This window comes from Dermacentor variabilis, chromosome 3 (assembly GCF_050947875.1).
Source record: "Dermacentor variabilis isolate Ectoservices chromosome 3, ASM5094787v1, whole genome shotgun sequence".
Lineage (NCBI taxonomy): Eukaryota > Metazoa > Arthropoda > Arachnida > Ixodida > Ixodidae > Dermacentor > Dermacentor variabilis.
The window spans coordinates 140,181,232-140,206,600 of record NC_134570.1 but is presented as its reverse complement, the minus strand read 5'-3'; the positions used below and the strand labels follow the sequence as shown (position 1 = coordinate 140,206,600).

Genomic DNA, 25,369 nt, shown 5'->3' with positions numbered 1-25,369 from the left:
GTTGCTGAAAGGAGCTTATAACTATGGTGGTGTAAAGTGCAGAAAAACTGTGAAATTGCAGCTTGTGTAATACTGCTCTATAGCGGCTCGGGTACACAACGGCGCTCCTGTCCAGCCACCCGGACGGTCGAAGACCTTTCTACCGCGAATTCATTAATGGCATCGGACCCGTTGAGCTTGCGCACTCACAAGCGCGGATGCGCCTATAGCAAGACCCGTCGTTGCGAGCGGACATGTCAAGTGGATATATTTTGAGTAGACCAACGGACGGCATCTGAAACTCGCTGTGGAACGAAATGCCACCGCAGTGTCGCAACCGCAGGCCCTCTGCCACTCCATGGCCTGTGTTGAGGCACTGCCGTTACATTCACTTTGATATCGCGTCACGTGTGTTCTCTCTGTGGTGGCGCCGTGCCGGAGTTTCACACGTAGATGTGTCACGGCCTCGTTGTCGTGGGGACCACCGTCTTATCTCTTCCGTGTGGTCGCGTGCGTGCACCCTTATCTCTGCGCGGGAGTGGCGCGTGTCGTATTTTTCTCCGTGTATGCACTTGATCATCTTAACACCACGTCGTGTATCAGCCGCTGAGCGAATCCCGCTCCGATATGTGGGGTGTTCGTTATCATTCTTGGTGTATATATCAAGAACTATATGACGTAAACGGGTAAATGACGTAAACGGTTGGACTAACGGCAACATTGGATCATGTGTTGTGGGAGTGTGAAGCCATCGGCTCCTCCTTCAGCGAGGCTAGGTGAGCTGCGCTCCTGGGCAGCCCCAACTCAACGACCAAACCCTGGCCGTCCAAAGTGCCCGCGATCGGGCCGTCAAGCTCGGTTTGGCGGTCCGCATACGTGGGACTAGCCGGGTGGCGCGGGGTCTCTCCCCTGCGTCTTCTCTGGACCGAATAGTTATTTCACTCACTCACTCACTGTAAATATGACTCGAGGCGCGATTTTCTAATGACGTCCAACAAGCGCAAGGTGTCTCCGTATAGATATTACAAGTGGGAGAGACCACTTCGGATGTCTATGCGATGCCTATCGAAGATAATACGCATGTCACGGACGTCGGGCAGCCTCGCTGTTCTAACCCGTTGATTGAGGTAACGTCTTTTTCTCTCGCCGAGTGTGCACAATCGCCAGAGAGCTATCCGACAGCGGCGGCCACCACAGGCAACGCGTACTTCACTGCACGAAAGTATCGCGCTAATCACTCCTGCTTGGCGTTCGCAGAGGTCCGGACGGCGCGCCTTGCGGCAAAGTCGACCTCGTGTGGTCTGCACTTGCGAGCAGTTTCATTAATGCGCTTATCAGAGCTGACGGGGTGAGGCGTGCCTCTTGGTTGGGAACGTGGCTCGCGGGTGTACGAGACGAAAAGAAACGGGGGCAATGCTACGTTCGCCATTAAGCTTCGCCAGCTGTTCCAAGACTCATCGCTTCCCAGAAGAGGAGTAATCTGGACGGCAGAGGCCCCCCGCTCGACTTACGGGCTGTTCACGGGGCGGGCAAAAAAAAAAAAAAAAAAACATAGAGAGAAACGGCCCCTGGATCACCGCGACCCTTTTTCGCCTCGTTTATGTTCGCAGTGCGTTGCCCGCGTCCCTTGTTTGTATGGGCTGTTCGTCTTTGCACGCCTCGCCGTGATTTTTTATGTTCTGTGGTAAAGGGTTTGTGCTATTAAAATAGACTTCTGCGGCGATATTTCTTCTTTCTCCTTTTTTGGCGGTGACAGTGAACGTTGTCGTTCTTTTCGACAATAGCACCACGGGTAGCCTGTTCAGACTGCTTGCTTTTCCGTAAGCAGCGATCTTTGCGCACGACACTGACTGAGATACAACGACCTAGTGTAGAGAGAGGGCGATTGGTAAGGTAACGAAACGCTGTTAATTTGAGAGTGGCGACTAATCGCTGGCTCCTGTGGAGAGACAGAAAGAGCGAAATGCAAAAAAAAAAAAAAAAAAAAAGCTCCCACAGCCTGTGTTTTGTGTTTAACGTTTCACTTTGCACGCCTCTTTCCGGTGACCTCGAACGCGGCCGACACGGCCAATCGAGAGAGAGAGAGCACCTGGCACCGAGCCGAAGCTTTTCTTTTTTAACGTGGCGCGTCCGAGCACTGTCGGACGACGCTTATAAAAAGTGGCGGCTGGAGTTCGTCCGCGACTGAAGAAATCTTTCCACTGGCCACGCGCCTGCTTACACGTGCCAGCAGGGTACGCTTTGTAACTGCACGATGCAATGACGCGATCGTCCTCGGCCCTTCCATTGGCTCTTCGGAGCGCGGAAGAGACGAAAAATTAAACACGAATTTGCTCGCATTGTACTTGCTGAGAAAGTAAGTACATTGCGGTAGCTTATCGCGTCTATGCGCGTGTATACTTCATTCGTCCGTGCAGGTCCGCGTGAAAATCTATCCCATACGTCACGTTATCTCCACGCCTGCACCGCGCACGGCGTCTCGTTTCTCGCCTCGTCCCGTGCTCTTTGCGCCGGCTCTCCTCTCGACGATTTGAGGCCGCATTCCGGCCTGTTGCAGCTGCGCAGTGTGCCCTTGCGCAACCCGTGTTTTGCAACTACTCGTCTCCTTCGATTCCTTCTCGTATGTTGCGCAGAGGGCCCAGTGTGCAAGCCACTGGACGAAAAGAATCGCTACAATATCTGTCCGCGACTCTCTCTCTCTCATATATATATATATATATATATATATATATACGCACACACGATGGGCCTCGGTTATAGGCTCCTGACAGTGGAGTTTCCCGGCGACTGCCGCGCCACCTGTAGCGTCGAAAGCGCAACTCTAGTACTGATACAGCTTCAGTCGACCGCGTAGAATCCAGCTGGCGCACGTATTGTTGTTATTACTGCGTGTGATTCGAAACTTCTGAAGTACGTGCGCCACCGTCCTGCGGGCAAACGTTCTCATACCACTGTTTTACGATGGCAAATGTGCAAGACATCGAAAACAGCCCAGGAAATAATAGCGTGGGAATAGCGAGGGGGCCTATTCCGCTGTCATCATCACCGTGTTACAAGATAAGCGTTAAAATTAAATTTACGAGTAACTGGCTTCCCAGAAAATGGAGGAGGGAACAATGGGGTAGACGGAAGCGTACGCTGCGCTCTTATCAGTTTCATTAGTGCCACAAAAGTGCGTATACGTAAGGTCGGCCGGAGCTCGGCAAGGTTTCGCGATGCGAACGATTTCTGAGTCGGAGCTTTCTTGCTCCTCCTCGCCTGCGGTCTCTCGTATAAGTTGTTTGTTATGCACGTTCAGAGGCAGGTGCTCGGCGCTGACTAATTGCTGCTGCAATACTTCAGCGGGCCGCGCGTGGGTGCAATGCAGAGACTGCGGAGCGTGCACTGGAGAGTTTATATATATCCATTTATCATCCACAGAGATATGTGTGTTCATGTACACGTTCTTAGCCCCGTTATTTGTAGCGTCATCGCATGCACGGACGCGTGCGCCTGGACGAAGCGATTACGCGCATTGGTGTACTGCCGAGCGTGTACACGCTCAGACGCAATTAGAATGGGCAGCGAAAGTATGCGAACGAAGGGAGCGGCGCTGCGTGCGCATTGGGAAGGGGAAAGAACGAATCCTGCTCCTCCATGCATTTTCTTCTCTCCGCCTTCGGCATATAGTTGCGTGACGTAGGGGACATAAGGGGAGGCTCGTACTTGCACGGTCTCAGCCTTACTTTATAAGACTGTACGCCACGTTTGTTAGGTCCCGTATATATGCTGTAGGTCATAAAGCACTGTCGCATGCGTATACTATAGGATGGCGTTTTTCTTTTATTCTTTTTTTCTTTTCGGCGTGGGGGAGGTGGGTTGCCTGAACCACGATTTGATTACGCGGTTGTGGGGGACTCCGGGTTAATTCTGTCTACCGAGAGTTCTTTAACGTGCACCCAACGCACGTTAAACGTCTTGCGTTTCGTTGCCATCGAAATAACGTCCGAACGAGGTGGTAGGCCCAGCTCGCTGACCGCCGCAATTATGGCCGACGGCGCTTGCGATCTGGCCCGCAGATGGTCATAGTGCGCTTGATTTTGACAACACGAATAAAGTGGCCTACAATTTATTTGTTACCTCGGTGTTATCGGTGCGAATGACAAACGAAATGCAATGCTCTCAAGCTAGGCCAGCCGTCTGCTGAGGCGGTCCCATCGGTGAGACGGAATGCTGTCGAATAGCTGCTAGCGATCACGCTAGCGGTTTAGCTGCTTCACAGAACATGCGTGCATTGGGCATAGCTTTGTTGTACTAATTACTATTTCGTGTGAGAAACAAGCTGTAGCCGATTTCTATGTTGCCGTGAGCAGCGATATAAGCGATTTGCCTAGGTTCGGCAATGGGACCGTCGAGGTACGTAGCGGACGGAGACATCTGTTGGCCGGGGCACTCCGGTCGCTCCAACTCTGTGCCAACTCTGTACATTTTATTTCGCACGTGAAAATTTATTAGCATGTTTAGTCGCGTTTGTGACATTCACACTCAAATTAACGCCGCGGTGTCCTTGCTGCCTGCGTATGTGAGCTTGTGCTAGGCTATCTACTCTGCCAGTGTGACGTGCATTCAGGTGCACCTGCACGCTCGACCTCAGCTAGTCCTAATCTACTTTTCCCACAGTGAGCTAAGAAATTGTAACGATACACTATTAACGATCGTTGGCACACCGTAATTGTAGGCTGATTCACGCCACGCAATATAACACACAAGCTTCACTGTTACGAAATTCTTGGAACCGCGTAATTACTCGTGTGTTCATTAAATACCATAATTTCCAATTTTTATGTGCTAGAAATGAGGCCTGTATTTGTCGCTGCGCTGCCGCACATAATCGCAAGTATCTGTAAATCTATCTTAATATCCGCTATTAGCACTATGTCGTTCGCATACATCAGTCCAGGGAGCTATATGTTGCACCATTTGTCTTTTACGCATGTAGGATAAATCAAACCCTAACTCGCTGTTTTTGCAGTCGTATTTCTATGCCCTTAACATAAAGCGTGTACAATAATGGAGACAGCGGAAACCTTGCTTCAGTCCTTGGTGAATTCCCACCACTACATTACCTTTTAGACCTTCCCATACAACTTGTACTCGTATGTCTCAATATATCTCCCTCAGCAGCATCCACGAAATCGTCCTCTATGCCTTCGTGCTTAAGGATATGCCATAGCAACTCCCTGTCTACGTTGCCATAAGCTCCCTTAATATCTAGAAATGCTATCGATAAAGGTATACTCTGAGCTACTGAAATCTCTATGCACTTAGTACAAACATATCCTCTAAGCATCTATCTGGCCTGAACCCATTCTGCAGTTCCTACAGTACTTCATATTTCTGCTCCCACTTAGACAGTTCCAATTTTATGGCTTGCATTGCCATTATGTATATGGCAGAGTCGATGCGCGTGATTCTCAGTGGTCTCCAGAAACCGGCCGCTAAAAGTGTCCTGCAGGTGCTTGCCGTACTGGAGCCGCTTATCGCAGCTCTCTACATGCTGCAAAGCTTTTGTTGGCGCCCGTGCTGTTCATGGAGGGGATGCCCACACACCAGCTTCGTCTTAGCGCCTCCTTGTGAAGGCTCACTTGAACTAGTTACCACAGGGAAGGTATGGAACTTGGCAGTGGCTTCATGGATGACATTTCTGAATGTTAACTTGTTTTCACCGTTGTGCATCCCTCTTTCTATGTCATCATCGTCCTTCATCACAGCCCTATTGCCCCGTTCCTTCTACCCCTGTGCGGAGTAGCAGGCTAGAGCGCGATAGCTCACACCGACCTCTCTGCCTTCTTTCAAATAAGTTCTCTCTCTCTCTCTCTCTCTCTCTCTCTCTCTCTCTCTCTCTCTCTCTCTCTCTCTCTCTCTCTCTCTTGCCTTCGTAGATGAGGTTCATCTATAAAGTCACTCCCGACAATCTGCCTGACGTAGCGTCATGGTGTAGGTCTATATAGACCGATGTGTCTTGGCTGAAGCGTATCCCAATGTCTTCCTATCGCTGATATGATCGCGTTGTATGAGCACGTTTTGTGGCAATCCAAGTCGAATGCTCGATAAGTTCTCCATGCCTGCTTACTAGACTATTTGCAGCAGACTTTCATTCATTCGTTCACTAGTCGCTGGCTAAACAGAACAACCGCAAAAGTCCACATTTTGTGTGTGGATTTTGCTCACACATGCCTAATCAGCGCTGGCTGCTGGCCTGGATCCCACCGTCGCGTGAGGAGAGAGGGTACGTGCTTGTAGTTCTCTACACTGCGAGGCGCAATTGTTCGGCGAGGTTGCGACCGTTCCAAGGGATTGGGTGAGCGGATTTCAGGTGATAGTTTGCTATGCCATTAGTATACTCCTTGCAAGGTCGCAGACGCTGTGGCAACGTGTTACGTACACACACAACGCCAGCACAATGCGGGCCCCACTGTCTAGCCAGTTTACGTCACCGGACGGGCTCGTGGCGCGCGCGTATTCGATCAGCGTCCTTTGTGTGCGTGCGGGGGGAACAGTCCGCGGCCGTGTTGACTGCGATGATCTCGCCTCGCGCTGAGCGCGTAATCGTTCGCCGCCGCGGGAAGGGGGGTTGCGAGCTCAAATTTGCGTTCGCATGCACGCCCTCGCGGTCCGCGCGTGTTCCCTTTCCTTGGGTTTGTAGCGCACAGCTGGGGGAAGGTGACGGAGAAGAGCGGGCGATCGTGTAACCCGCAGCTCCGACGGAATGCTGCTGTTTCGTCGGCATGGCCGCTTCTTCGCGTTCTTTTTTATACCTCTCTCGAGGCAATCATACCGTCGACTCTGTGGGCAGCGCGAGTCCGTTGCGACAGGGTATACGTGTTTTCTGAACGCGCCCCACGAAGGCGTATTGGTAAACACATGGAAGGCTTTTTGCGAAACATCGGAGATGGAGCGAAATTCGCCGTCCCCGACGGCGTTGCGGGCAGCAACATTTATATTACAAATTATTCGCTTTCTTTGTGCGGGTCTGCTCGTGGCTCGCGGGTAGGTGTATCTCTTCGTTCGAATACAGTGCTCGAATATGCGTTGTCATATCAGGTAACTGATGCGCCGTTGCATGTCCAGCCTTGTGTCCAGGCTGTGGGCCGAAGTCCAGTGAACTTTCTTCTCCTCTAGCAGCTTGCCCTTGGAAGGGCAAATCTGCGTTGTCGACCTGGACACATGCATACGCCGGTTAAAAAAAAAAAAGAAAGAACAGTTACACGCTATTTGCAGGAGATTGGTGTTTTAGAGCGTTCCCGATTCTTTAGCAAGCCATATGACAACCACCACCTTGGCGAATGGCAGCTTATTACGTATGGCACGATGACAACGCCCGCAGAAACAAGGTCGTGGCTGCTCTACTGATGCGTACGAGTTTGCGCGCGTGCGCGCACATGTTGCTGGTTGTGTTATAGGATGACCTGCGAGATAACGTTTGCGTGCGCCCAACGCTCATCTCAGCGCCGAAGACAACGGCGGGGCGTCGGCGGAGTGGCCGGCCTGCTTTGCGTGCTATTGGCGGCAACCATAGGCATTACAGATGCATCTGCTACGAAAACAACTCGGGCAGGAAAGCAAGCCCGTCCACGAGGCAGGCCTCTAAGTCGGGCCGCGGTGATGACCGTTATACGCGGGTCACGGTTGGCGGGAGAAAGAGGCCTCTCGCGGAGCCCATTGTTGTCGTCGTCTTGTCCCGCGCTGGGCGTGGCCTGCGCCTCCAGCGTAGCGTGGCGGCGTGCGACTGTCTCTCGCGCGTGTCGCTCTTTGTGCGCGCTTTGGTGCGCGCTACGCTTTCGACGCGTTCTGGCGTCTTTTCCGTCTCTTCCTACGCGGTCTGTCATCTTGCGCACTGTGTTTGCGCGTGTATTCGCCAGTGCGCGCACCTTGCCGCTTGGCGACGCCTCGTCGGAAGGCCGTGAAATGCGGCCATCTGCTCTTCGAACGTTTCCCTTCCCTCGTGCACCTTAGCTACGGCAGTCGTTTACGAGCCCGGGGGATGCATACCATGACAGCACCAACGCGCGCGCGTGGTGCAGCGTAGGCGTCCTGTTGTCGCTCCTCTCCCTCTCTCCACGGAGACGTGGCCACTGCAGCGCGCTATAGGTTTCGCGCGAGTAAGAAGAAACGAGAACCCAGTTTCGGAGCACGCTCATATGCAGCGAGTGGGTGTGTGGAATCCCCGTTCTTTGTGCGAGGGCATGGTGGCAACTGTACCCCCGTTTTTTTTTTTTTTCAACGCGAACATATAAATCATGCAGAACATCTTGGTCCCTGGTAATTTTTTTTACCTTGTACGTAACTTAGTGCATAACTCACATTGCCGCAGAAGTTTTTAATTCGTTCTTTTTGAGCATTACGATCACAACCATCCCGCCTCCACCTCCCTCTCTGAACTGCGGAGGGAAGACAAATGATTCGCACACGCATTGTTCTGGCATTCCTATGCGGCCCCTTGAGACGTAATTAAGCTGGTTGAACGAAATGAATGTTTTCTCGTGGGGTTAGACTCCATCCGATACCCAAGTTTTCTTTCTGTGGCAGTAGTTAGCTGTTCCGATATTTCCGTCGTACGTGCCATCGTGTCGCTGTAATTTTGCCGCTTTTCTTTTTTTTTTTTTTCCACGGCTCTAGCAGAAAAAAAAATGATATTTACTGCTGCGAGATATTACCATTATCGTTCACGCTATGTGGTCCCACGCGTGTTGAGTTGGTCGGAGAGTCACCATTTCAGAGAAAACTCGGGCACTGTTTCGAGCACGCGTAAACGAGATGAGCCTATCCCGTGGTATAGTCTTTCGATCGATTGAGCCGAGCCGGTCCTTCTTTCTTTTTTCATCCCTCGCTTCTGCCACGAGTCTGTTAACGAAACCGCCGAGCAGCTCTTTGTCCCAAAAGAGAACAAGGAACTGACGTACGAAGAGTATATACGGGCGGCTACCACGTGTGGTAAAGGAACCAGTTTCGGAAGGAGCCGCGTGGGGGGCCAACCTTTGTTGTTCGCTTGCCTCTGCGAACCCCGCTTCGCTCTCCGCGTGGCGCGGATGCGCTGTCACTCGCTCCTCGGCTCTCCCCGCTCTTGCGGGGAGGCCGAGCTGCAAGCTTGCGCAGCGCGCGAATTGAGGTTCTCGGCGGCGAAAGCGGTGATTTGCATGGCATTTGGCGCCGATGCTGGGTCTCTTCGTTCTCGTTTCCCGGCGCAGCAGCACCGCCGTTCCTGGGCAAACGGGAGTATATGTCGTGCGCCCCTTCGAGCCGCGTCATTTGCCGACTGATGCCGGGCTGCTTGAACTTGCGGGCGGGAGCGGAGCGCGGTTCTTTGTTTGTCTCTGCGTCTCCTTTCTGCGTTCGCGATGTGGACCATAAGGAAGAAGTAAAAGATGTAGACAAACGCGCAGCTCAAGTTTTTTTTTTTTTCTTCACCGAATGTGGTCCTGGCCCACATATGCGCTTTGTGATTTGGGAACGGGCTGCGGCGAGTTGAATGGCCGATCTTGCACTGCATACTGCAGTAGGAGAACCGAGAAGTGTTTTTCTGGTAGCCTGCCTCGAGGAATCAGTTTGACGCTCTCCGATATTACGGACGCCGTGTACCTGGGTATTGCTCGGGGGCGTGGGGAGGCTGGGGGGGGGGGGAGGGGGGATGGCGCGAGCGGTAAGTGTACCGGCCTCGTCGTGGACGTCGTAGGCACTGGCATGCGCGCACAGAACTACCGCACGCACGGTATAGATGACGTGTGTGCTGGCTTGCAGAGTTCGTTTCAGAGTAAATAGCGTGTCGGTCCAGTGTCCAACAGGGAGTGTGAAATGTGCGTCCCTTATACTTTGCAACCTATGCAACGGCTTTAGATGTACGTGCATCCAGTCCAAGACTCCGATATATACGTAGTTGGTAGGTTTGACTTTCCTGAGCTGTGCAAGAACCGCCTAAGCGATTTCCGTTAGCCCTGCGAAAACGCCGCCCTAATAGAGTATGCAGGCAGGCTGAAAACCACTTTCCTTCTCCTCCTCCTTCCTTGAATATCGAAGGCGACCCCCGAAATGAAGTTTGACAGCGCCGCTGCTAAGATCCCACTAGTTGGTAATTAATTACGCACCCGCTGCAGGACAGTGCGGACGTATACGGCCGCTTTTAACGTCGCGCCAGTTGGCGTTCGCTGTGCGACTCTGTGGCTGAAGTGATGAGATTGTGCCATCTGCACAGCCGGGCGCCATTTTTCAAGATGGCAGCAGCAGCAGCCGTCGAGCGAAACCGAGTTTGTGTCCGCGCAAGCCGTGGTATAGCACTTCGTGCTTGGGCGCAATTTATCCCCCGCCGGAAGCCCATTGTCTCCGGGCTAGCCTGTCTGTGCCAGCGGGGCCGAAGGCGGTGGGCGCGCGCATCCGACCATCGCCACGAGCAAGCACCCCGCTGCGCCCCCGCCCGCCGAGAAATTGCTGCACCTTGGACGCCTCGCATCGTTTCCTTCGCCGGTCTTCTTGACTCTCTCTCTCTCTCTCTCTCTCTCTCTCTCTCTCTCTCTCTCTCTCTCTCTCTCTCTCTCATTGTTGCTCACATTATCTTCCCTTCTTTTTGGCTATATTGTCCTTACGTCGTCCTTTGAACGAACCCGTGTGAGGGGCCTCCCGCATCATGCCTAGCCAGCAACCTGCTGTGTTGGGCCCCTGCTTCTCCCGAATGGTTTCTAATGCAATGCATTCTTGTAGAGTGCAACCTGGTTCTATGTAACCGTTATATGGGCGGTATGTCGCCGTTTTCGTGGGCCGATCCCGAAGAGAGTGCAGCTTAAAGATCTGGGCCGATGTGCCACTGGGGCCACTGGGTATGTGTTAATGGGTATGGGTCACGTGGGGGTATTTGGGGGCTCTTCAGTGAACCTGTTTTACGCCAACTTGGGCCACTGGGTATCACAACAACAAACGGCACTTGCGTGTAGCGGCACCTACGTAATGCTTCTGCTTGAGTTGACTCTGCATAGAATTCGTTTTTTTCCTTTCTCGCGATGGTTGATACACACGCGTACAAAATTACGCGGGGCCGAGAGACTCGTTAATCGTATGTTACTATAAACTGGGTCACAGACCCCTTGTAAAAAAAAAATTTATTCTGCACGTTCACGCCCACCCAAAATGGTGCTTTGTAAGCTGATGCTGCAATAAAGATGTAACCTCGATCGGTTGAAGCGTGGATTTTTGTTGGGATTGAAGTTGCCCTTTCGGGTACCGCTTTTTCGCCCTTTCGGGTACCGCGCCGTTGGTTGAAACGTGGTTTTTTGTTGGGATTGAAGTTGCCCTTTCGGGTACTGCTTTCTTATGGGGCCTTCTAACCACTGGGTCTACATTTTATCGGGGACATCTGCTACAGCTGCTAAGCATGAGGTCGAGGGTTTGTTACCCGACCGCAGCGGCCACATTTTGGGGGAGAAGAAATCCTCCCCCTCTTAAAAAAATACAGCTGATCCAACGAGTTTGAATATGTATACATGGAACCTTTGTATGAGTAAAAGAGTTGAACATAACATAAAAAAAGTTGAAACGAGAGCTCGTGTTCATTCAATGTCCGCACAGAGTGGCACGGCAGACTTTATTCGGGCATTTTAGAGCGACTAATGCAATGCCGCCGCGCATGCGCGGAGACGAGCGCCATCTGGTGGTGGTGCAAGGAACCCAGCCGCGCGCGTGCTCCGCTGTGATTGGTTGGCTTATTCGGCAAGGGAACAGCCAGGCCGCAGCACCCACGGTCACGAAGCCCAGCGAGTTCACAAAGAAAAGCTTCGCTTAAAAAAAAATCTGCTTGTGTACTTAGGCTTATAGGTGCATTTTAAATAACCCCAGGTGGTCGAAACTCATGCGAAGGACCTCCTCGTCCTCCCATAACCAACTTACTGAGCACTTGCGGGACGTTGAATACCACGGTTTATATTATTAATTTATTTGTAACATCCACTGCGTTCGCAGTGGGAAAGCTTCTGAACAGCTGTTGCTGTAAAAAAGAGTAAATAAATAAAGCATGAACAGCAGAATACGAGGAGGTGAGGGTGCCTATCTGTGCACGCATTTGGTCGTGCAAGCGAAACCAGGACAGGAGCGCCAGCCAGTCGGACGCCGACTGGTATCTCTTATCAGCGATGGAGAAACTTGGCGCGGGGCTTTCGCCATCCACTGTGCTCGGCGTTCGACAACCGCGAGGAAGGCAAATCGCGCCTTCAGGGTGTGTGTGAGAGAGAGATAGTGGAGTGTATACTTCGGGCACTTAGGAAAAAAGGGGACGACGAAAAGGCGTTCGTCCCCTCGGACCACGAAGTTCCGTGCCTGCGGTTATCACCATCTCCGCGCTGTGTACAGAGACATCGTCCACGTGTTTGCCTGCCGCTCCCCGGTTCCCTACTTCTCTGTTTTCTCTCGTCATTGCCTCCTCTCACGTGATCGGCGTGTTTTGTCGTCGCGTCCGATTTCTCGCTTTGCGCGTCCTCCCTGCAGTAAAGTGAAGCGAGCTGCGTATACCTCCCCCTCCCCCTTTTCTTTTTTTCGGCATTGAATTGCCTGGCACCTTTTTCTGTTCTTGCTTCTTTCGGGCGCGCCACGTTTCCGTGTCGGCTCGCATTGCGCGATCGACGCTTCTCTGCGCACCCTTTTTGTCGCGTAGCGCGCTATCACGTTGCTCAGCATCCCTGCGCGGTCGATCGGTCGTCGCAACGCGTTTGACGTCCTTTGCCGCTGGTTCTGTCCTCTCGAGTGTCCTCTGCGAGGGAGGAGCTCTCCCCGCGCATTGTGACGTCATCTTTTCACGCCGTATGCGAGCGCGTCGTGCGTTCAAAATGAACCTATTAGTTTCGCACTGCTTCACTTCAATTAGGCCAGAAATGCCGCCCTTATTGCTTTTCATATATCGGCGCATGCGCCCGTTGGACCAACTGCGATATTCTCTGCGTAGAGAGCAAGCATGCCTCTGTAGCGAAGCGGCTTACGCGCGTGCAGTCATCGCATTTTTCTGCCTTTGCGTAATCCGTAGCGCTCGGAAAGAAGTCGTTGCAAGAACTGCCAGTAACCTCCCCCCCCTCCCCCATCACAAGCGTTCGGAACACGGGATCCGAGTGAAATCTAAATTTCGTCCCAGCTCCTTCGACCGAAAGGTAGACTTCATACCTCTTCATACGTTCATCACATTCCTGGCATACATTTCACACTTTGTGGAGGATTCGCGAGAACATTTAACTTATTGTAATTTTCCGTGCTCCGAAATACATATCCCGAGGGCGGCTGTACTTTGTGCAATTAGGTGCGGGCTTTCTTTAGCAAATGGTGCAGTAAGGGACGAGTTGTATTCGCAGCTTCACTCACAGATCGCTTGTTCGCGTTAGGAACAGCACTGACCTTCTCAACATAGTCTCCGTTGCCCGTTATGAGGAACCGGCGTCGAAACAAAACTTTCCCTCTCCACTCCTTTAACGCTATGGAGGATCAGCACCGTGCTGCTTCGGGGCTTGCAAGCCGGGCGAGACATCGGTCATAGGCAGCCGTTTGCTTCGCCCTCTCGGACCCGTCGCCATGCATTGTCACGTTTTCTCAGTGCCCTGGCAGTGTGCGAAGCGCTCGCACGACTCGCTTTGTTCTGCACTCGCCGCGGACATCTCTGGTATCAAACTCATCACTCGGACGCGCATGCCAGCTTGGCGCGCAAGCGCCAGCAGCTGTTAGGTATAGCTTCATGCAGTGGCCCCGTCTCGGAACACGGGTAATTGGGGTTACCCACGGTAACACTGCCGCTGCTTCCTTCTTCTTCGTGGAAGAAGAGGGGACCCGCTGTTGCGCCACTCCAGGAAGGCGCCAGGCCGTCCCACGGCTAGCGCCAGCAGGGACCGGGACGCGGCTGGCTGGGCCGCCGATTGGCCCAGTCTGCGCGGCGCCGCGCGGGGGGACCCCGCCGGCCGAGGTCGCCGCGGACATCAAGGGCGCCTCCTCCGCTGGTGCTGCCGCCAGACTCCCCCTCCCCTTCCTCTCTCTGTTCTGCTCTCGTCTTGTGGCTTCCGTCTTTGCTTTGTTTTGAGGTCCCCCTTCTCCTCTTCTGGGAGGCGGTGGGGCGAGTAGTGGCCCAGGGCAGAAAGGTTCCGTGGCCGTGCTCCGTTTTGTTTTTCTCTCCAGTGCAACGGTGAGGGAGGCCCCCTGTTCTATCCTTCCCCCCCCCCCCCCCTCCCCCTCCATTGGTGCAGCTATTTGCAGCCAGCGGTACTGCTTTTACTGCTGCGCTCGCGTGTTGCACCCCGCTGTGGCAACTTCGAAGTGGCACGGGCCACTGTGCCACCGCCAAAGTTGCGAATGGCTCTATTTTTACCTCTTTTGATGCGGCAACTGCTGTCCGAGTTCTCGACCCGCCGTGGATGCTAGTGGCTTTGGCATTGCACTGCTGAGCACGAGGTCGCGGGATCGAATTCCGGGCGCGATGGCCGCATTTCAATGGGGGTGAAATGCAGGAACGCCCGTGCACAGTGCATTGAGTGCACGTTAAATAACCCCAGGTGGTCGAAATTAATCCGGAGCCCCCCCACTACGGCGTGTCTCATAATCAGATCGTGGGTTTGGCACGTTAAATCCCATAATTTAATATATGTATTTTTTTGTCCGGTTCCTCTTCAAGTTGGATGGGTGAGGCTCTGGCTGATCAAGGCGTGACGTGCGAAACTCCGCGAGCGCGCTTCTCCACATATCTTCTTCGATTAACGCAAGATGGCGGTCTTAGCGCTCGAACAGCGAGCAGGCAGTACCATTTGGTGCCTCCCACCTCTGGTCACCCATGGCGATCCCCCTTTCCTTCCAAACTCTTTGCAAAGCTTTTCAGCAGCTTTACGAGCGGCAGGCCGGTCATCTTGTGCAGGGCGACTTTGTGCATTCCTGGAGAAAGCTTGCTCGAGTGCCCCCGTCGTGACCAGTGCCGGCGACTCAGCTGCGTGACTTCGCTCGAGTTCTCACACCGTTCTCAGTACGCGAAGAGTTCCGAAATATTCCAGTTATGCGTCGTAAGTGCTTCTCGCCTCCTGTTACGCTTCGGTAACTTTAACATGGCCTCTAGTCTGTTCACACCATCGTGAACTCATTGGTAGCTGGCGCTCGTATCGTGCTCTGCGAGTATAAAATGTAGTATTTCCGGCATATCTTAAGCGTAGCGTCTCCCAACGAGAGAGCCTTCCTTCAACACACGGCGTACTTGAAAGGCTGCAGGGAAGCCCGCACGTGTTACGCCACCTGGCAACCACTTTCTCGGGACATACGTATTTTGGCTTCTTGGCGATGCCTCATACCTGCTACCGTGGCGGAAGTATGCATGGTTTGCACCTGCCGTGCCCCGACTACTAGCAACGCGGGACACGTTTGGTCTCGTGTAAAGTGTATGTCGCGAGTATGTTTCACATGCCTGACGGTTTAACGTCGAGCACGGATAGACGGAAGTTAAGGCGACCACTTGTGTACACGACGATGTTGTCAGTTGAGCCGAACGCCAGTTGTCTGCTTTACAGTGCGCGTTCTGTTCCGCGTGTGGTTGTCATCCGTCCTCGTTCGGATGAGCCTCGGGACGTGTCACTTTGTCACAGCCAGTCTACCGGGAAAAACCCGCTTGTACATTGAATGCGCAAACTCGTCTAGATTAAGCAATTCGCGTGCGCGGCGTTGCTGCGCACGATTCGCTACCAGGAATTTTGTTCGTCTTTAGCTTTTAATTAACGGTGTGCATTTAATTGGCGTGAAGCTAGCAAGGGTGCCCGCCGCGATGTTTGAGTGGCCGTGGCCTTTCTTGCTTAAGGACGTGGTTGCGGGTTCGTATCGTGTTGCTGCTGTCGCATTCTGATGGGGGGTGGGGAGTGGTATTCAGAGACGCCTTTTGTTATGCGCGCATTCCACAATGGCTTGCCGAAAATAATCTGCAGCCCTGCACTTATGACATCTCTTATCCCGCTGGGTAAATGTGGATCGTATCAGCGCGCAGTAAACACGGAAAGATGTCGCACGCACCGTCCTTATGCAGTGCGCTGGAGGACGTGCGAACCATTGCAGGTGCTCTTCCACCGCCAATCTCGTTTGACCCACACATGATGGCGGCCGTCACCCTGCGAGTTGAAGTAAAACAGAAGCGTATGCGAGCTGGTTCTGCAATCCTAACTACCATAGTATGTGTTTACAACATATATGCTGCTTTCAAGCGTACACTTGGCTCAATTGTGCCGTGAGCGAAGGCCTGGCCACCTTGTGTGGGTAAACCTAATTGAGTGGGAAAGCCTACTTTCAGTATTTTCCGTATCCCCTCTTATGGGAGGTGCAGTTGTTATTTATCGATATTTTGTATTCATGTATGCAAAGTGATTTTACATATGTGCGGTGAGTGTTGGTTTACGCGTTTTTCACGAGTGTTGGGTTTCTTTCTCTTTGCAGTACTGCAATGGGGGAGACTTGGCGGAGTATCTCTTGGGTGAGTTGTTCATTTCGCAGCTGATAAACTGTTGTTCTTGCTCCCCTTTCCGCCCCCCCCCCCCCGCACAGACACACATACTTCTTTATCCAATCTACAGACCTGGAAGATTCGTTTGAAGCTCGAAAGCGAGATGTGGGTCTTGTGATTGTAGATAATTTATTCTTATTATACAAAACCCACATAAGCGCAACCCGAAGAAGTGATGTTTGTCATAATGACCTGTAATGTCGGAGAGCGATGTATTGCCGCATATGTTCGGCAACGCTGCGAAAAGAGAAGCGGTATGCACCACAAGAACATACGATTTTTCTGCGTGGGCGAACCGTTCCTTTCCAAACACTTCCCTTCGCTATTCAGCGCGAAAGACATGTTTCGTCTTAAAGGTAGCGCTGATCTTTTTCTTTCTTTTTTTTTTCGCCATCTCATTAGTGCATACCGGAAGCTAACGAAGCAGCGTTTTTCTCGTAATCTCAATGCGGAAGGTGCGCACACCGTTCCCGTATGCTGGGCGCGCTCTAATTAGATGAAATTCGCATTTTGTGTCTGAGCGCTTTCAAAATTGAGACTGGCCGTGAGGAGCAGTAACAGGCATCGATTTGGCGCCAAGATTTTCTATCGGTGCTGTTCGTGAGGGAAATGGAAGATCTGCACAAGTGACATTGCGCGATGAGGATGGACTGCTGGCATGATCGTATGCCCCTAACAAAACTATCCCGCCTCCGAGACTTTCACCCTGCGTCGAGGGACCGCACTTTTCGGGGCTGCATGGCATATTGCTTGTTACGCTAACCGCTAACATAGTGCGGTGACGAAACCCGCGCATTGTGCGCTCATGCCGCAGGCCTTGTATATATATCTCCCCATTGGCTGCAACGGCCTCGTGTCCAGCCACGGCGCAGAACTATTACTAATTGCTGAGAAAGATTTTCCTAGAAACGTGCGCGCGGGCGCGTGCCAATGCACTTTCTCCCTGAACCGCGTAACCATCCATGGCCGCCCTGCTGCCTCCGCTATCTCAGAAATCGTAATTGTTGACACACCGGGCGTGCATTATATCCCTGGCCGGCGTATGTAACGCCGCGCTGTCTGGCCGCACCGCCGACCCGTTGGCGCTCAGCTGCGATACGGGCCCTGACCGGGCGGCCGCTGTTGTACAACGGGCCCGCGGGGGAGCAAATAGAAACGGGTTCCTCAGTTTGCGTCGGGATCGCGTTATATCCTGCGTGTTTCACGCGTTGCCTGCCCGCTGGCCACTCGGCTGGAGGGTGTTTGTCTTGGAAGGGGACAGGGTTGGCGAGCCTCGTTTGCTAAGCGAGAGGTCGCTCCAGTCTCCTTACTGGTAAGGTGCCTGAGCTGGTAGAGCTCTCTCTTTATTTCTCTCTCTCTCTTTCTTTAAACGCTACGTTTTCCCGCTCTCCGCGGGCCACTCTGGCGTCCTTGGTCGCTGTCCGCGGCCACGGCACGTAATTGCTCGCTTTGATATTGCATGCTGCCTCTGGCACGGGCCGGGCGGCGCGGTAGGTGCGTCCACCTGTGCGGCACAAGCGAAGGCTGCTGTATTGCGTTTATGCTATACTGTGGAAAGACAGCTTGGGGGGGAAAGGGAGCGTTTGAGTCTGAATGTTTCAGTTTTTCGACGAACGAGAAAGGGTAGGAAAGCGGTTAAGTATACCGAGTGTAGGCTGGCGCTCCGATGCAGACAGCGAAGTTCGTTCAGCGGCGTTGCTGTCGCTCGTCCAAATGGATAGCCGCGCGGGTGGGGAGGCCACCGAAGCTACGGCGACACGCGATTGGGGGAACGAAATGAGCGCACTCGACAACGCCCGAGGGCCATTGTAATGCGCCGGAAGGCGGTCGTTTGCCGCCGACTGCATGTGTCTGAAATAATCGCGTGATCATCCGCTCTCTCTCTCTCTCTCTCTCTCTCTCTCTCTCCGTCTCCTCTCGCTCTTGTTGGCCCGTATAATTGTGTTGTGGTGAAAGTGCTCAGACCGTCACGTTTAGTTTGCTGCCCAGTGGTTTTACACATGCGCGCCGCAGTCGTTGTTAAAGGAGGCATCGGCACGAGGCTGTCTATATAGTTGTCAAATACCGGTATACGCTGTGACCTGATTAGATGATTTGGTCTCCTGAATGTGACGTACGCGTGTGGCGTTCCTGGAAATCGCAAGATGGGAGCTTGGGGCACATTTCATGCTCTAACCTTAACGGCTATAATCGAGGGCTGTGCTCATTTTCCTTACGCTTATGGGTCTCCAGCTTTATTTTTTCTCCTGTGGCCTGTTATTTTTTGGCACACCATACTCGTTCGCTAAAAGCATGCCTATCCCCCACGTACTTCAAGGTCACCAGCTTTTCTTGCGAATAGGGGATTATGTGCAGGGAGGGAGCTCAGTTACAAGTGGCATCGATTGAGCCTTTTATTCCGCGATAAAAATGGTTTCCGTAGTTGTCGAAAGGCTGCACCGAATGGAACGGACTACGACCGACGACGCCTGCTTGGAGGGCTCCAATTTTAAAGTTCAAATATTTGTTAGCGGACAGACGCTGCTTGGTCCAGGAAAATGTAGCGATTCTATTTCACTCTTATTCCTTTTCACACGCTCCGTCCGCGCCATGACCGAGATCGGCCGGCCGTGAGCGGTGGAGAAGGAACGGAATAGAATCGAGCAAGAGTAATCCTTGCATTATGTACCGGCTCTGGGTCCTTCCACTTCTGTGCGAATGAATTGCACACAACCTTGCCGCACGATGCAGTGGCCGATCGACGTATCCTGCAGATTGCACTTAATACGCTCCGCGCACCAGTCACGGTGCTGCGTCAAACATTTCTTTATGCGAAATTTCCCGCGCTCAACTTTGAACGCTTGGTGGTGGTCACACGATGCGCGTTGACAGCGGAGGACTCGGATAGCAGCGCGATCAAGTCGGGACGCACGTATAATGGGCTGCCATCTCCCCCGCCCGTCTCCGTGCGCCCCGTACGCTTCTCGCACTGCTGTCCTCTTCAGTTGCAATGCTATCTTACTGCCTGCTAGTGTGTCGTGAGTATTTCGCGTAAGTGCTTCACGCGTTGCGGTATAGTCTGCAACGGTATATATGCTGTGGTCGTTGTTGCTCAATTCAAAATTTCTCCCCCACTTTTTTTTTCTTCCTCGATAACTGCAGAGAAAGGCACGCTGAGTGAGAATACCATCCGCCTCTTCCTGAGGCAAATTGGTGAGTTGTGCTGGAGGCCATTACTTGACCTCGGCATTACGCTTTTTTTCATGTTAACATTATTAGGACTGCTATGTGTCCCCGCAATTTCCTTTGGTGTCATTGATTTGAAGAAGGTATTTCGTGCACCGCCTGCAGTGAGCACAGTAGCCAGTAAGCGCAGTATACCTGCAGTAAGCCCATGGGGTCGACCCGAACAATGCGTAGACCCGGGAAAACGAAGTATCGGCTCTTATTGCCCGTTCTGGGATATGAATGTGCACATCACACTCGCAAGCTCTACGTTAGGCTTCATTGTGTACATTCTGCATAGCGCTGTATAGGTTTTTTCTCTCTGCGACATTTGCGGTAGGCAAATTGTGACATGCAGCTGCAGTTTTCTCTCATTTATCTGGAAGCGTTGTTTCATTCTTTAGACGGAAAGTGACGCGATGCCTGTTGTGCCTGGAACATTTTGAAAGGTTTGATTCGTGTTGCACTGCATGAGACGCTGTAGTGAGCTGTTAACCTTAACTCCTAGAGGTGTGATCCTCCCCGCGCATGCGTGAAGTAGTCGCCATATTTGTGCTGCCTGCTTTCCTTGCGTTCTGGCTTTCTTGGTCTGGAAGTTTGTCTCGAATGTATTTGACCGCGAACACATCATTCACAGCCCAAGTTTTTCCATTATGCTGCAGCGTTAACCTCGTTAAGTCAGATGTCAAGAGGCAGACAGTGGTTAATTATTTAAACAGAACTTGTTCTCCCTCGCCCCCCTTGGTACTTGCAAATTAGGGTGGCATCGCTTATTTCGAGCAGATTCCGAGCGTGTGTGCTTGAACACTCGTGAAGCAGCACGGCGCAGGAAAAACGGGTCGGAGCGGGACTGCGCACACCAACACAGGCGTGGTACTTGAAATTTGGGCGCTGCGTCGGTGCGCGTAGTGTCCCGTTCCTGCCACACTTCTTTATTTGCCGTGTGGCCTCGCGGTGCACTTGCACCTCGCCCAAAGTCTCGTCACGTCAAGCCGCCGCGCTGCGTGCAATTAGCGCGGGCGCACACGCTGACCGCACGCCGACCCGTGCCGTTGCAGCCGGCGCCATGCGGGCGCTCAACGCCAAGGGCATCGTTCACCGAGACCTGAAGCCGCAGAACATCCTGCTCTGCCACGGGCCGCGGCCCAAGCCGGCGCCGGCGGACATCACGCTCAAGATCGCCGACTTCGGCTTCGCGCGGTTCCTCCAGGACGGCGTCATGGCGGCCACGCTCTGCGGGTCGCCCATGTACATGGCGCCCGAGGTGATCATGTCTCTCCAGTACGACGCCAAGGCCGACCTCTGGAGCATCGGCACCATCGTGTTCCAGTGCCTCACGGGCACGGCGCCTTTCAAGGTACGTGCTGCCCTCCCTGTGCGTGCACGCGAACTCGCCCGTCGAATGCCGCGGCGGACTCGTGCGCAACACTCGCAACTCGCGCGTGCTACACCGCACACATTCGCAGGGGACTCAGTTCGCAGATGCCCAACTAGTACGGACCTGCTGCGGGTGGCTTGGTGGTGGCTACAGAGCGAACACTAGGTCGCGCGTTCTATCGTTCTATTCCCGACCACAGCGGCCGCATTCCGATCGGGCGGAACGCAAGAATCCCGTAATTTGATTCATAACAAGTACACGATTTGTTGCACACTTCAACAAAGCTTTCGGAAGAAGAGAGAAAAGAAGGTATACCTAATGGAAAATGTAAGGGAACACTCTTCGAAATACTGTCTGTGTTTGTACCTATGGGGGGGTGGGGGGGGTTATTATGTAAGTGTCCACCTAGTGGACGTGTCCATTTCGTCTGCTGCTGAAGTTCTGATTGGCTGGGCTGGGTTACATGCCAGAGGGAGGCAGGCACCCCCAGCCTATCAGCAGTTCAGCAGCCCAAGAAATGGACATGCTGCTGGCACTTACAGAATAACCCCCCTGCTGCAACTGACCATTTTCTGAGCTGACTGGAGCTCGACTTGGTGCAAGGGAAAGCTGGCCTTTTCGTGAAACGTGGTCACATACATTTTGGCTAAAGGGGAGTCCCTCTGACCATGCTGCCTACATGCATATGAGGTCAGCTATACAGTGGAGTAGAGTACGATGTTTAGTTGGACACCTTCAACAAGATTTCTTTAGTTATGAGTGCAATCCTTCCCGTGAAAGGGTAGTCGGTGACTAGGGGTTTGTTCACTGTCTTTCAGGCCCAGACACCTCAAGCCCTGAAGCAGTTTTATGAGAAAGCAACAAACCTTGCTCCCAGGTGAGCCAGTGCATTTCATAAATTCTTCTTCACAAGCATGTTTCATACAGTGGGCATTTGTACTTCTGAGAGTGGCTGTATGTGAGCACATTTAAAGCACTCTCTCAGTTATCTGTGCCAGTGTATATTATTGAGCCACAAATTGAAGGCTTTTTCTTATCTATCAAACATGTACTATAATGCTTGCCTAATCAAATGCCTTGCTTTCTGCGTGCTTGAAGTCTGTAAACTGGCATAGCTTAAGTTCATTTTGCTATGCACTGCAGAAGAAAAAGAACAACAATGATTATTGAAGTGAACAAAACTTCCGAAATCTTTAACAAAGGCCAAGAGTTGCAACGACTGCCCCCCATTCCAGTATGTTGCTCAAGCTATATATATCGTTTAACAGATTTAATAGTTATATTGCTCTACGGGGTGTTGCTTTAGGATGTGAGGTCTCAACATTCTTTAAAATAAGGAAGTCCAACATAATGGTGCGCTGATATTCACTCTGTGACATCTGAATGACAGCGCTGCGGCAGGATTTTTTGCATGTTAGGCAACAAATTGTAATCACTTTGCGTGATGAGCATGTCTGAAGCATCATATGCCTCCCTCACTTCCTTCAGGATACCATCGGGAACATCTCGTGAACTGCATGATCTTCTGAGCAGGCTCCTCAAGAAGAATGCTAAGGACAGAATGGATTTTGGTATGTAGCTGCTTACTTTATCACCGTCCTAGCCACGGGGATGTTTTAAAATAGGGTTGATGACTGACTTGTCACTCTTTTTTTTTTTTTTTTTAATATTCCAGATGCCTTCTTCTCGCATCCATTCTTGAAAACTGTGGCCAAACTGAGTGAGTATTATGAAAATGTTTGTCAATTTCAAAGATGTGGGTGCATGGTGATGCTGTGGGGCACTTTTCTTTTGTTTTTCTGAACTCTATTTTTTCCTAGTTGCCTGTCATGTAGACTGTAGAGTAAACTATATAGAACCAAAAAAAAAAAGAAAGAAAAAGCATGCTAGGACTAGAGTGAAGACACTGTGAATGTGTTATTAACCTTGGCTTAAAGCTATGTGCAGCGGTGTAAAGGCATTTGGAATTGAATGAGAACTGAGTAGTGGGACGAATGACATTGATATAGTCAGTCATAAGCCATTGCTCATTGTATGTGTGCATTGCAGGTTCTCCCATGCCGGTGCCATCGAGACGGTCGGCATCTCCTCCTGACGTGGGAGGCGGAGCAGTGGCGCCTCCTGCAGGGGGCTGGGGCTCTCCCATGTCGGGACAGCTTCCCCCGTCTCCACAGGGCTGGTGTGGGGAAGACTTGGGAGGCTCGGGGGCGACGCAGGCGGCTGCCCTCAAGAGTGCCTCATCGTCCTCCTCCCCGGAAGATCAGGTGGGTCTTTCCCTCTCTTGTTCCTTTCATGAATACTGAGTCATCAATGGTTTCCTCATGCTTTTGCATCCCTTGTGCTACTATTAAAGCTTATAACTAGATAGCATTATAAGTAGTTGAACTGTTGTCGGGTATCGCTGACAGCAGAACCACTAATTGTTAATCCAAAGCTAGGGTGTTTTATATTTATTACCCTTTAACAGATACGCACATCATTTTTCCAAACACATTATAAGCCAGGAGAACACGGCAAGGGCAGAAGAACTTCATCAGGAATTGTTAGTGTCCAAACATAATCATTGTCAAGCTGTCATGTAATGGATTTTGGTTATATCGCCATGTCTTCAAGATGTCCTTGTCATGCAATGTCTGCAGGTACCTTGTGCATAGTACAGTGGTGGTACAGCAGAGCCAGTTGTGCCAAGTTGTGCCGAGAGCAGACCTTTGTGCCATCCTGCTCCGGAACAGCACTTAGCAGAAAACTGCACCAAACCTGTGCCAAAGAAGCATAAAAGCTGCCTCGCTAGTAAAACTGAAATGAAAACCTAAGATGCGCTATCATCATCATGACTATATATTGTAACCTAGCAGCCATAGCACAGATATAGCTGATGGCATCTGTCCTCCGTTTGCTGTTTTCACCATAGCTTTTATTCTTTTTTTTTCTGCTTCTTTCTGCTGGAGGTTTTAATGTTCTCCCACTGTGTAGTACTATTCTTCGTACTACTATGAGGCAGAGCTCACTCAAGAAGGCTGTTTGGTCAAAGAGCAGCTTTGGATGATTTCCGGTTGCATATTGCTTATCATAGTTGTTGATGGTGTCACTTTGTAATACCTTAAAATGCACAAATTCGATTGATGATAAGAGGAGGAGGTGGAAGGCAGACAAGGAGCTTAATGCTTGCTAATATTTTGCTGTTAGTGGGGGCCTTTCTTGCAACACTGCTCGATCAGAAGAGCAGATCCCGTAATTGTAATTTAAGAATCTGTCATGTGACCCCACCCAATCCAGTTATGCAGGAGAGGCTTCGCACTTTGCAAGTAAAGAAACTCTGGATATCTTCACTTTGGCTTAGTTGTGCACATCCTATAGGTCGTGGTCTTGTTTACAAGTCTATGTACTGTGTTAGTTCTTTTCTTTTTTTTTGTTTACTTTCTTTTGTGCTTGCTTGAAGCGTGGCGAACATGCAAATGCCTGTTGCAAGCTAAAATTGTAATAGCGGCTTTGCACACCGATATGTGCAAAGGGATAAGAATTCTTTAAACATTTCAATGAAGCTATCCTGGTAACTTTTATAGTGAATGCCATATTGATATGCATGAAGCCGGCTCTGCTATATTTGTTCACTATTCTAATGAATATTGAGACTATATGGTGAATAAATGTTTGACACTGTGCCAAAAGTTCTTATCGCTGTGCCAAATCAGCTTTTTGCCTGCCCCAAGATGGGTGCCAAGAGGTCAAATGGCTCTTCCACCACTTATAGTGACATTCGTACTTTAAAGTGAGATTGATTCGCCTACTCTGCCTACTGATGATGATATGCGTATTTAAATAGGGCACGTAAAAGTGGGGTCATGAGAAGGGGGAAGGTGTGGTGCACTAGTCCAACCACAACTGAAGTTTACTGAGCGTAGTGCGTAGGCACCAGAAAGGTGGGGGGGGAGGGAGGATGTGATAGGTATGGCAATAATAATGGTCAAAGCACTGGACTAGTGAGTATTTTCTTTAGCTTCCTTTAATTATCTATTTGTCTGATGTAATGTGAACAACTGTGCAAAGTACACAAATTTGCTAAGAAGCCTTCCTCAGCAGTGCCTGTTGGGTTGTGTGCTTTGAAACATCGTTTCACGTGTTTGTGCACGGGTACCGATATTTCTGGCATCCCATTGAGTGCATTGCAAGCAGCTTTAGGGGGCAGCAAATTCTTATGCTGCCTGCGAAGCGCTTGTACCTTTTGTGATGTGAAATCTCTGATACACAACAAAGTGACACAAAGCTACACGAAACTTTTACGGGAACCTACAATC

General features: G+C 51.5%; 1 protein-coding gene across 1 annotated transcript in view; it reads left to right on the top strand.

Moving 5' to 3' along the window:
• The window catches only part of Atg1 (serine/threonine-protein kinase unc-51-like protein Atg1), a 139,191-nt gene that overhangs the window by 94,418 nt on the left and 19,404 nt on the right, over positions 1-25,369 (top strand). Inside the window, exons 5-11 of the mRNA XM_075686412.1 lie at positions 16,426-16,462; positions 19,634-19,684; positions 20,755-21,053; positions 21,893-21,951; positions 22,563-22,645; positions 22,750-22,794; positions 23,124-23,338. Coding sequence (XP_075542527.1) covers positions 16,426-16,462; positions 19,634-19,684; positions 20,755-21,053; positions 21,893-21,951; positions 22,563-22,645; positions 22,750-22,794; positions 23,124-23,338 — 789 coding nt within the window. The remainder of the gene's footprint in view (positions 1-16,425; positions 16,463-19,633; positions 19,685-20,754; positions 21,054-21,892; positions 21,952-22,562; positions 22,646-22,749; positions 22,795-23,123; positions 23,339-25,369) is intronic.